The 13,229-nt window shown below is 42.5% G+C and overlaps 1 protein-coding gene across 1 annotated transcript; it reads left to right on the top strand.

The window, feature by feature from the left end:
• The first annotated feature begins 3,422 nt into the window (after positions 1-3,422).
• On the top strand, positions 3,423-12,202 carry LOC115145671 (zinc finger and BTB domain-containing protein 20-like). The gene is made up of 6 exons (XM_029687196.2): positions 3,423-3,882; positions 4,783-4,913; positions 5,107-5,274; positions 8,764-8,922; positions 10,482-10,593; positions 10,807-12,202. Exons 1-6 carry the CDS (start codon positions 3,627-3,629, stop codon positions 11,751-11,753), a joined length of 1,773 nt encoding a protein of 590 aa, XP_029543056.2. The 5' UTR covers positions 3,423-3,626; the 3' UTR covers positions 11,754-12,202.
• Positions 12,203-13,229: the final 1,027 nt, after the last annotated feature.

Here is a 13,229-nt window from a genome sequence, read left to right as displayed (position 1 = left end):
GCAGTTTTACGTGCACGGACCTAGTTCATATAACTCAGTAAGGAGTCAGGTGAAAAAGGGACTTAGACATTGGTCACAGCAGATTTTATACATGGAATATGTAGGTGGAGTCTTGTCGTGTTGGTCTTCTGAATGATCCCGAAGGGTTGGAGGCGGACCTGCTCTAGCCAGAGCAGGAGCCCCTTTGGTGCACAGCAGAGTCTTCTGTTCTGAGCACCCGACCAGTAGAGGGGGGTTGAGATGTGTGTGTTTATGCAAGGAGATATTTGTGTGTCAGGGGATCGTGAGACAGTAGAGCAGAGGGGGTCGTGAAACAACAGAACAGAGGGGGTCGTGAAACAACAGAGCTGAGGGGGGCAGTTTTATTGCTGGGTGTGTGAGCTGGTTCCTGTGTTTAGCAGGGGTACGTAAAATGACTTGAGTCAAGCGGTTTAGCTTGGCGCTGTATAATATATGAGCTATGTGTATGAATGTTTATATATATATGACAAAGTACGATCACATATGTTACACTGGTGCTGAAACCAGTCTTCTTGGCATTGTTGGACAGCTGTAACACCGGGTTACAGTTTTTACTTAAATCTGCTTGAAAATCTATGGCAAGACCTGGTAATGGTTATCTAGCAATGATAAACAACCAATATGACAGAGTTTGAAGAATCTTTAAAAGAATAAATGGGCAAATATTGCACAATAAAGGTGTGCAAAGCTCTTATGAGACTTACCCAAGAAGACTCACAGCTTCAATCGCTGCCAAAGGTGTTTCTAATATTCAATCCGGGTGGTGAATATTTTTTCTGCATTTATCCTCAAGCCGACTACTTTTTTCCTCATTGTTAGACTATTTGATGTGTAATTGTTGTATAAAATTGTTAAATAGCACCTAAAACAGTATATAGCTATAAATAGTACACTGCATAATGAAACAAGCCCTAGTAAGGTAGTGTTGATGGTGGACTGACTGTATTATTTGGCATTAATAGACTGGTTTTACGCACTACTTTCTATTCCAGCTGGGAGAGAGCGCGAGGACGGCTCATGTCATGCAGGTTCAGGTAGCCTGTACAGGACAGTTGTATATTCAACTAAAATAAATTGGTAGCTGATTAGTATTCTGTTGTATTTCAAATTAATTTGACAATCTGCTATGTTTGAGTTTCCAACTTTAATTACTGAACAATTAATTACATTATTGCCATTCCTCAGCCAACAGTCTAAAAATGGCAGCCTTGCAACGCCGTGTATAGCTTCGCGAAATGTTAGGCTTAACCGGAGAAAATTACGACCAAATAGGCCTACCAATAAACATTTATTCATTAGCTAGCTGCATTGAATGCGCACCACTGCACTGAATACGGACACTCACACGGCAAGCGCAAGGACTGCGCTTGCTCTTGTTCATCTAGTTGAGGGAGGAGGCACAGGCCCGCAACGTAGAATTCGTACACTACAGAGCTCTACTACATTACATTACATTTAACTACAACTACAGTTTAGTAGTTGATGGGTACCCCGGTTTTTAAAGGTTGTCACAGTTTGACTGTTAATGTTTGTACATGTTTGGTGAAATGACTGTTTAAGTGTATTTAATTGACTTGGTGCCATACTGATTGGTTTATGTTTGCCTGCTATTGAATATCTTATGTCATTTCTGAATGTCTATTTATTGAGAGCGATGTTGGTTTATCACTGCCATTTGGCAGTGTGCATTTTGTTAGGTTATACTACGGGTATCTGAATAGGGAATGAGGACACATCTGGGGTTATGTCATATTAGTTAGACTCCAGACCACCCCTATTATTTCACATGAGGCCTATTTCACATGATATGCCTAAAAACTTAACCACTAGGCTAATAACTAAACACGTTTTACATTCGATTATTTAATTACCAACATGTTATTTCAATGTATCCCTTTGGAGCGCAACAAATTGAGTGACGAATGTGTTGATGTAACGGAAATATTGTCAAAATTCCGCTTTTAACAACCATCAGATTTGATTTAAAAAAAAAAATTGTCATGCAAGCCAACATATTATATAGGCTTTCATTAAAAATAAGCAAAGTGATCGTGTCAGGTGAAAAATTATATCAACACGTTTTATCATTCACGGTGGCTGTCTGAAGCGTGCTATAATGTTCATAGCTATCATGTGCAACAATGTCAATGAGCGCTATCACTATCTCTCCTTTGCGGTACTGCAAACTATCATGACGACCAGCTGAGATAAGACATTGGGCAAGTTTAATTTTGTTTAAGTGTGGGACCTTGTTTTTTTAAATTATCAAACCATTTAAGAGTACCAAGTAATCAAATCAACTAACATGTTTGCTTTGTACTCATAGCAATCCCTCATTGCCCAATCAGAAAACATTTTGCAAACATTTATAATACTACAGACAATACAACAACAAAAACTGTGGGTGTTTGTGAAACAGACGTCTTGGTTCAGATTTGGTCCGGTCCTGACCAACCAAATTTTTGGTTGGTCTTGTTTGGTGGCGAAGCTCATTAAAATAAGGCTGCGACTACGAATACAGAGATTTCGCCCCCGCCTCTTCCAGCGCCTATGGTAGGGAGGAGCGAAAACACGTAGAGACACGGCCCTCCGTCGAATGAGAATGACACATGCTGTAGCCTATCTCAGCCTCATATTTCTGAACAGTTGAAATGGGAAAGCCTGCGGCGATTTGAACGAACATTACCAAAATTATTGATTGAAGGCTATACAACTTTCTCTTTCTGTTATAAATGCTGTTGCAGTTGCACAAGCAGGACGCAGTCCCTACACATTGCACTGGACAAAAAACAATCAGCGTTTTGTGTGATGTAGACAGGGGATGTCAAACTAATTTTGCCCTGGGGGCTGCATTCGATCTTCAACGAAGTCTGTCATACCATTGCGAGAGTTGCGGAAAAAAATAACTAGCCAATGTTTGCAAATGATAATGAGAAATGAATCGCTATTTTGGCTGCCTGTATGTCTTGCTTGTGTTTTGAAATGCTTGCCTAGATATACTGTTACAACAGACAAAGTGTTTATGATCATGTTTTTTTTGTGTAGGCTACAACATGAAAAAATAACATGAAATTGCGCTTTAGGTGTAACGGATGTGAAACGTCTAGTTTAGTTAGCGGTGCGCGCTAAATAGCGTTTCAATCAATGAGACCTTGAAGTAGTAGGTCCCCGCGGCTTTTGTGGAGCGATGGGTAACGATGCTTCGAGGGTGACTGTTATTGATGTGTGCAGAGGGTCCCTGGTTCGCGCCCGGGTATGCGCGAGGGGACGGACGTAAAGTTATACTGTTACATTGATGCTGTTTGTGAACAAAATGTGCAATTCACACTCCGACCTGTGACAGGCAGTAATACGCAACACAGCGTCTAGTCTGCCGGAAATTCATACAAAAAAAGTAAACGGTGAACAAGAACAGTTTCCAGGTTAGCTTTGTTATTTATGGATTTATTAACACTCTGGAACTGAAGATATTACTAATTTAACTGCACAATATCACACACTTATCACATGTAGTCTTTAGTTCGCATTGGAGACCAGACGTTGTCAATAGAAGTTATCTAGGGGACGATAGCTAGCTAGATACTGACGTTAGCAAGCTGCTAACAATGGCTAACTGTATTGTTTTTCACACTCAAATAGCCTCCATCATGGAGGTGCTAGCGAATGCAGCCGTGGCAGAGATCTGTAAAGTCGTAGACGACGACTATGCAGTGTTTCGTTTGGAAATAACTCAAACCCAAAAAGAAAACAGGACATTGCGGAAGAAACTACAGCTACTGGAACTGAAGGTGGCACGGGAGCGCGTCCTCACCAGTCCCAGTAGTGTCAAGATCATCGACCGATACAGAGGAATGGCAAGAGGTACATTTAGCAAAGTCCGAGGCTGTAAATATATGTCTGTCGCCTCCTGCACATGTGTTCAGATGTGTGACAGCGGCCCAGCTGTGACATCATCTCTGAGAGGTCGTCCCTTTACGGTCTCTATGCTGCCACCTACTGATATGTAAATCAATCTCTCAGTGCAGCGCAGCTCATCTCTCAGGAAAAGTAGTGGTTTCGAAAGGAGTGGACATTGAGAAAGGAACCATATAAGAAGATGTGGGGTTTTTGAAAGGTGCAACTCAAGACTTCGTTTGGGTTATCGGACGTTAGTCGTGGTCTGCACTCTGCAGAGATGACAGCAAGGAATTTCAGTTATGCAAAGAAAATGTCTATCGTGAGCTGTCTTTGAACGTTACCTACAGGTAGCCATGTATGTAACTATTTTTTCATAAATGTAAGTACTAGCTAACGTTAGCTACCTTAACTTTTTTTACAATATTTGAAATATAATTGATACATCAAGTCATTGCGGTTCCAGCACTTCTCGAAATCCACTCTTCCCGAAACGCCCACTTTCTAAAGGGGTGACTGCTCTGAGAGATGATGTAGCAACTGGACCCTATTGAGATGTGTTGCCAAGAATTGGGTCTTGGGCAGTTTTTGGATATTATGCAATAATTCCCCTGATTACTTAGCTAGCTGTCTTGCTCAAAGACACTCATTCTAACCAGATTCTTGATTTACTGCACTTATTATTTACTCAACAATGTGATGCATGGAATATAATACGTCAATCAATAAATAGTATATCAAGAAGTTATGAGAAGTGTTGCCTTACATCCTGGCCAATTCTAGATAGTGTCAATAGTGTACAATACAGCGTTGAACATTGACAGTAGCTAACCTAACCACCTCTTTCCCCCAATCACTCTCTCTCAGGTGAAGGACATCTCACTGGAAGACACAGGAGCTTTGTGAAACCAGCGGGACACAATACATGGAGAGATGACCAACCAATCACTGTTAATGAGGGGAGTGGAACCTCAACCCAGCACATTATCATGATAGAGGTTAGTGTAATAGTGTTGCATAAAAAATGTGCTACTTTGTTTAATCAAAGTATTTCAGAAAGGCTCCCCTCAGCTATTCACTTGTTTACATGTACATCCTCATGTATCTGCCATAGGGGAGCTTGTGAGACTTCCCTACAACATTGTTACAATTGAACTCATGTACTGATAACCTCCTCTCTTTTTGTGTCAGTCTGCAGAGGCTGCAGGTCCTGGAGTCAAGCAGGAGAGGTCTGAAGGAGAGGAGGACCTACGGCACAGCAGAGACATTCGGACTGGAGCAGCTAACGAGCCCCCTGTAGCCATGGAGGACCCCACCACCCCCCCAGTGCAGCCCAGGACCCGACGCAGAATCACGGAGGTCAGTGGAACGCCGAACGCCGTCCTCAAGTCAGAGACAGACACCGAGACTTTAACGGGGCTGGGGCAACTTGGCTGTCCTCTTGCTTCCCGCTCAGAGTATTTACTTTATGGTAACACGAGCCAGAGGACGGTGAGGTCCCATCCGTATTCAAGTGACTTGTTACAGACTCCGAATGGCCCGTCCTGTTCATATGCTACAGAGATAGAGATGATACCTGGTGACATGCCTTTGGTCTTGGATACACAGACTAATTCAATGACAGGGGACTGGAACCAGTACAGTAGTAGTGTATACTCTGAAGGGTTCCAAGATAATAAAGGGGAGGGGCTGGTCGTAGATGAGGTGACTGTGAAAGTGGAGGGCGGTGCTCCTCTGACATGGAATGCAGACCAGACTCATTTAGGAGAAGGACACTCGCAGGGAAACACCAGTGACTTCTTAGACTACAGGGAAAGCTTAGAGACAAATCTAAATGTTGCGACCCACTCCCCTTTACTTGCGTTCAGAGATCGCGACCCAGTGTCCACATCGATGGCACCTTCCAATTCACACGGCCGCATCCTTTTCGATCAGGTATTGAACTCAAACAACAGGGCTAGAGCACAGGCTCGGGGAGGGGGAGCAACATCAAACAACAGTAAAGAGAAACAGTTCCTCTGCATGTTCTGTAACAAAGGATTCAGCTGCCCCCAGAAGGTGGAGATCCACCAGAGGGTCCACACAGGGGTGAAACCCTTCAGCTGTACACAGTGTCACATGCACTTCGCCAAGGCTGGCAACCTGAAGAGGCACCATATGGTCCACACAGGGGAGAAACCATTTAGCTGTAGCCAGTGTCACATGCGCTTCGCCCAGGCTGGTGACCTGAAGAGACACCAGAGGGTCCACACAGGGGAGAAACCCTTCAGCTGTACCCAGTGTCACATGCGTTTCACCCAGGCTGGTGACCTGAAGAGGCACCAGAGGGTCCACATGGGAGAGAGGCCGTTTGCCAGTACGCAGTGTGGGAAGAGGTTTTCAGAGAGGAGATACCTCAGGATACACCAGCAGAAAAAACATTCCACGAAATAACTTCTGACATTTAGATCAAACCCTGCGTTAAAGGAAAATATACATTTTCATTGTTGTAAGCAGAAAATATCCACAGATTCATTTAGAATAACAAGAGTAACAGATTTAAATGTTGAATATTCCTGGGTAGAATATTGCATCCAGACATTGTGTGGAACACCTTCCTAATATTGAGTTATACCCCATTTTTGCCCTCAGAACAGCCTCAATTCGTCAGGGAAATGACTCTAAAAGGTGTCGAAAGCTTTCCACAGGGATGCTGGCCCATGTTGACTCCAATGCTTCCCACAGTTGTGTCAAGTTGGCTGGATGCCTTTTGGGTGGTGGAACATTCTTGATACACATGTAAACTGTTGAGTGAGAAAAACCCAGCGGCGTTGCAGTTCTTGACACACTCAAACCGGTGCACCTGGCACCTACTACCATACCCCATTCAAAGGCACTTAAAAACGCGACACTGTCTACACAGGTTGACTCACCTGCACCCGCTTTCTCCCTTTGTGCTATTTGCAAACCAACTGTTCTGGGGAACTGCAGTAAGCTTCATAATGTATAATGAAGAACGCAATCTGCTTTATCTCCTAACGTATTGCACAAGTTTACTTAATAGGATTGGACCCTTTTTTTCAATTTTTGCCTAAAATGACATAACCAAATCTAACTGCCTGTAGCTCAGGCCCTGACTTGATACCATTTGAAAGTAAACACTTTGAAGATTGTGTGAATGTGGAATTAATGTAAGATAATAACACATTAGATCTAGTAAAAGATAATAATACAAACAAAAAACATGTTTGTTCCATCATGTTTGAAATGCAAGAGAAAGGCCATTTAGGATTCTGTGTAATTTAGATGTTGTCCACAAGATGGCAGCAGTGTGTGTGCAAAGTTTCAGACTGATCAGTTTATTAATTGTTTTATTTTATTTCACCCTTTTATTTAACCAGGTAGGCTAGTTGAGAACAAGTTCTCATTTGCAACTGCAACCTGGCCAAGATAAAGAAAAGCAGTTTGACACATACCACAACACAGAGTTACACATGGAATAAACAAACATACAATCAATAATACAGTAGAAAAATCTATATACAGCATGTGCAAATGAGGTAGGATAAGAGAGGTAAGGCAATAAATAGACAATGGTGGCAAAGTAATTACAATATAGCAATTACACACTGGAATGGTAGGATGTGCAGAAGATGAATGTGCAAGTTGAGATACTGGGGTGCAAAGGAGTAAGATAAATAAATAAGAGTATGGGGATGAGGTAGATTGGATGGGCTATTTACAGATGAGCTATGTATAGGTGCAGTGATCTGTGAGCTGCTCTGACAGCTGGTGCTTAAAGCTAGTGAGGGAGATATGAGTCTCCAGCTTCAGAGATTTTTGCAGTTCTTTCCAGTCATTGGCAGCAGAGAACTGGAAGGAGATTGTAGATGTTTAGTGTGAGTCTGGAAGGAGAGTTTACAGTCTAACCAGACACCTAGGTATTTGTAGTTGTAGTCAGAACCGTCCAGAGTAGTGATGCTGGACGGGCGGGCAGGTGCGGGCAGCGAACAATTACACCACTTTTACATTACACCATTTTGTATCAAGTCTGCCAGGAGTTTGCCCAAATGTGCCGAATTGGTCCATTTATACATTTTAAGTAGCTACAAATATAAACATGTATTGAAAAACAGCAAAGAAATAGTTAATACGGTATTGATAAACCATCCTGTGGCTATTTCCAAATACCCCAGTATACACGGTTTACCTCCCAAGCCTAGTTCCTAATGTTTTGTACACTCTGTGTATAAGGCATATACTGTATAAGCCTAAAAATGTCTGTTAGATATTGTGTTTGTACTGTGTAGTCTATAATGATGTTCACAAATGCCTATTTCATTACTTCCATTCAATACTTAATTTTTTTCCCAAGACACTTTGAATGAGAATATGAATGCAGATTTGTAGTTGGCATGTATATTTGTGGTGTATTTAAAACTTGTTTATGTTTATTAATAAACACAAAATTGTACTTTTCTAAGGCTATCATTGAGGCTCTCTTTAATATACATCACATCTGATTTCACCCTATTCTGCAAACACCTGACAGCACTTTATAACCATTATACACTTACTAAATATACCCACACACTGACAAACACCTACTGTACATGTCAAAATAGTTTTGTCAGGTTTGTCTGACTTTTGATTTATCATAGCTGACTCATATTTACCCACAACATCATATTTATGTCCACCATGATGGGCTTAACAACAATGAAGTCATTCTCTAACTACAGTATAGGACTCGGATGTAGCGGGGATTGATAAACACTCCGTGTTTAAAGTGTTTATTATCTGTGTGTGTGTGTTTGTGTACCTGAGGGAGTGTATGTCTGTGTAATCTGTATCACTTGTCTCTTCCAGGAGGAGGGTCCAGAGGTGCTGCTGGTGAAGGAGGAGGGGTGTGAGGAGGGTCTGGGGAACCCTGAGGGGAACATGGTCATGGAGGACAACCAGACTACACCTCCTGAACCCACAGATGAACCAGCTGAGCAGCACAGGACCACACACAGCCTCACTGAGGTAAACCCACTGTGAACTACAGTATGTTTGGTATTAGGCCTCTCAGAGTATGAGTGCTGATCTAGGATCAGTTTGTCTTTTAGATCATAATGAATAAGACTATATAGACAAGTGGGGACCTGATCCTCAATCAGCACTTCTACTCTGAGACTCTTTGTGGAGACGGGCCCTGGGCATCTCAGAAAAGGGCCTAGGAATCCAGTTCAATGTTTTTTTTAAGACTAAAAAAACTCCCAGCTCAGAGTAGGTTTTTAGGAGGATGTAAAGACACTGTTCAGACAAACTCTGAGCCAGGAGTAAAATCAACTCTTAAAAGTTTGTCAGCTGGTAATCTCGACAGTTGACGCTCATTGGCAATGTCTCAAATAATGGGGAATAACCAATCGCAATGAGGCATCGCCAGCTGTGAACTCTAGAGCAGTGATTCCAAAACTGGGGAGGCAGAGTGTAATTTCGAAATTCGTTTTTCTCTTGTCATGTCAGTCATTGCATACCTTAGAGAGCTATTTTGAACTTGTCAGAAATGTCCAGATCAACTAGCCCATGTCAGCTAACATTTTTTAGCCCATAGATTTTTTTGTAATGTTTGAGTTACTCAAATATTACGGGATGTTCCCCAATGCTGGAAGGGGGGCCTGAGTGGAAAAGTTTGGGAACCCCTGCTCTATAGTACGCTTTAGACAACCACAATGAATGTGACTGTGAATGTTGCAATAGTAAATCGTTTGATATCATTTGTCACCTGACACGATCACTTTGCCTAGTCTTAATTATTGCCTATATAATATGTTGGCATGCATACGCTTTTTTTAAATGTATTTTTTTTACCAATTATGATGGTTGTTAAAAGCAAAATGTTGCTGTTATGTCAACACACTCGTCACTCCTTTTTAACAACTCTATATCGCTTTGGCACAGTAGGCATCAAGTCACTTGTCAATAATGTTCATGCAACATTTTACTAAAGGTCGATTCATTTTCATCGAACACAATCAAAGTTAACATAAGCTCTAGATGCCCTCCATTGCTACAAAGGGATAGCTTGGCATAACGTGTAGGAAATTCAATAATAAAAGAAAAACATGTTTATACATTTTTGTCTAGTGGTTATAAGTATTTAGACATATGTGAAATGGGCCTCATGAAATCTTTATCAAAAGTGCAAGATATAATGTAGGTCTATATTATTTATGGATTATGGATTGATCATATAGAAATATCAAAACATTATTTGAACAACTCTAAAGCATTTGCAAGTGGCACAGGAACCACTGACTCGCTGCATATTTACCCATAAGAGTAGGAGTATTCTCAGCACTTACGACCAATTGTCTACTCTGAGATGCTTTGTGGATACGGGCCCAGGTCTTGATAAATTTTGTCTTAAGTGTGGGACCATGTCTTTGAATTATCAAACCATTGAAGAGTAATCAAATTAACTAACATGTTTGCATAATACTCATAGAAATCCCTCATTGCCCAATCAGAAGATGATCCATAGCAGGGTGCTGATATCAGATTTCTTGATCCAACATCCTCTCACTCTGTATCTCTTACAGTCAGTAGACATGGAGGATGGGAAGCCTGATCTGCTGCTGGTCAAAGAGGAGACTATAGAAGATGAACCAGAGAGCATTGACCTGCTGAGTGGACTAAAGATGGGGGAGCAAGGTAAGGGAGAAATACATATAGCCTACATACAGTAATAGATCTTTAATGGGACTATTTTTTTATTTTCTTCATTCATAAAATGAAATCAATACAACTTATGTTTACATACAAAACACACACATTATAATGTATGAACAATGAATTGACTCAACTGCACGTGTAGTTTCATCTCTGCCATGTTTGTGAAGTCTATTTTCTAACCTCTTCCTGAAGGTGGTTGGCTGGAGGCTAACAGAGCAGACTGGGTGGCCATCTTGGATTCCCAGACCCAGACGGGTGCAGCTAAGAGCCCAGGGGACAAGGTCACTGAGCAGGCCAGGACCAGAGGGGACAGCATCAACTTTGGGATGGGGAACAACACTGTTAAGCACAACCAGAAACAGACAGTCGATCACAAAACAACAACCGAACTTAGTCTCCATGACAACAGACTGGCTGAGACCAGGGCGGGGCGTAGATTAGGTCTGCGGGGACAGGGACGTCCGTCCTGCTCCTATAGTTGTGATTCAGAGAGACTGATGGGGCCTCAGGTTAACCCCCTAACAGGTGCTGCCTTCAGCCTGCCTTTTATAGGATCTATCAACTGGAACATGGAACCTGCAACAACACAGACACTCCCTGGCCTTCATCCTCCTCACACTCTCCTAATGTTAAACCAGACCTCAGACAATGCCAGTGCCTCAACACTAAATGGCTATACAAGCCCATTGACAAATGACAGTAGTAGAGATGGAATCAGTAAAGGTGGCAGCACCAAAGAGAAGCGATTCCCATGTTCGTTCTGTGGGAAAGCCTTCAGTTTCCCCAAACAGGTGAAGATCCACCAGAGGATGCACACGGGGGAGAAACCGTTTGTCTGCCCCCTATGCCGGGCCAGTTTCTCCCACCCGTCCAACCTGAAGAGGCACCAGAGGGTCCACACAGGGGTGAAACCCTTCAGCTGTACCCAGTGTCACATGCGCTTCACCCAGGCTGGCCACCTGAAGAGGCACCAGAGGGTCCACACGGGGGAGAAACCCTACAGCTGCCCCCAGTGTGAGAAGAGGTTCTCCCACCAGCACCATCTGAAGATGCACCTGAAGATCCACACAGGAGATAGGCCGTTCGCCTGTACGTTACCTCAGGATACACCAGCAGAAAATGCACACAGCCTTGTATAGATTGTAGTGATATGTAGTATTAGCTAGTATAGTGTACAGTGACATGTAATGTAGTACTAGTTAATTCTGTTGGTTTTGGATGTAGTGGGGAACTGGATGAGGTGAACTGAGGAAAGAATGAGTATGATGAGACAGAGTAGATGATATGGTGATGATGGTGTCTGTAAAAATGCTTCAATGATAAATTGATTACCGTTGTCTTTTTGTTTGATGCTGGTGTTTTATAATGAGGAAATTATAGTGCCTTAATTCATGTTTACTTGACATAAAGTAGTGAAGATGTGCGTACTGTAATTCTGAACCTTTTCCAAAGCGAGGGAACCAGATTTACAGAAAAGGGTAAAGTGTTACCATAGAGAGAAAAGTTATTCTACTTGTCACATATATCATTTGTGCAATGTGTGTGTGACCATTTAAAAAAACATTAATTACAAAATAGACTCTGCTGACTGACTGACTTGGTTATTTTTGTATCATTGCAGGGACTGAGTTTTTTATAAACTCCAATGATTCCATGTTGTTAGGTACTTCAATCACAGTGTTAAAGATGGGCTTGACTGTGATTAACATTTTATAATATAATTTCATGTTTCTGTAAGTACAGCAAATAGTTTCTTAGAAAACCTTTATGCTTTTCTGTTGAATTTGGTGAATATCTATATAATCATAATAGATATATAATCAAATGTATTTATATAGCCCTTCAAACATCAGCTGATATCTCGAAGTGCTGTACAGAAACCCAGCCTAAAACCCCAAACAGCAAGCAATGCAGGTGTTGAAGCACGTTGGCTAGGAAAAACTCCCTAGAAAGGCCAAAACCTAGGAAGAAACCTAGAGAGGAACCAGGCTATGAGGGGTGGCCAGTCCTCTTCTGGCTGTGCCGGGTGGAGATTATAACAGAACATGGCCAAGATGTTCAAATGTTCATAAATGACCAGCATGGTCAAATAATAGGTCTGGGACAGGTAGCACGTCTGGATTCCATAGCAGCAGGCAGAACAGTTGAAACTGGAGCAGCAGCATGGCCAGGTGGACTGGGGACAGCAAGGAGTCATCATGCCAGGTAGTCCTGAGGCTTGGTCCTAAGGCTCAGGTCCTCCGAGAGAGAGAAAGAAAGAAAGAGAGAATTAGAGAGAGCATACTTAAATTCACACAGGACACCGGATAAGACAGGAGAAGTACTCCAGATATAACAAGCTGACCCTAGCCCCCCGACACAAACTACTGCAGCATAAATACTGGAGGCTGAGACAGGAGGGGTCAGGAGACACTGTGGCCCCATCCGATGATACCCCCGGACAGGGCCAAACAGGAAGGATATGACCCCACCCACTTTGCCAAAGCACAGCCCCCACATCACTAGAGGGATATCTTCAACCACCAACTTACCATCCTGAGACAAGGCCCGAGTATAGCCCACAAAGATCTCCGCCACGGCACAACCCAAGGGGGGGCGCCAACCCAGACAGGAAG

The sequence above is a fragment of the Oncorhynchus nerka genome, linkage group LG18, assembly GCF_034236695.1.
Source record: "Oncorhynchus nerka isolate Pitt River linkage group LG18, Oner_Uvic_2.0, whole genome shotgun sequence".
NCBI classification, from domain to species: domain Eukaryota; kingdom Metazoa; phylum Chordata; class Actinopteri; order Salmoniformes; family Salmonidae; genus Oncorhynchus; species Oncorhynchus nerka.
Note: the sequence above shows the minus strand (reverse complement) of the source record. Positions and strands in the feature narration are given on the sequence as shown.

Bases quoted from the DNA above. Each gene is read 5' to 3' on its own strand.
- LOC115145671 (XM_029687196.2), top strand. From the start codon at position 3,627: ATGGCTAACTGTATTGTTTTTCACACTCAAATAGCCTCCATCATGGAG. The intron at 3,883-4,782 runs GTACATTTAGCA...ACTCTCTCTCAG, and splicing joins ATACAGAGGAATGGCAAGAG to GTGAAGGACATCTCACTGGA. The intron at 4,914-5,106 runs GTTAGTGTAATA...TTTTTGTGTCAG, and splicing joins AGCACATTATCATGATAGAG to TCTGCAGAGGCTGCAGGTCC.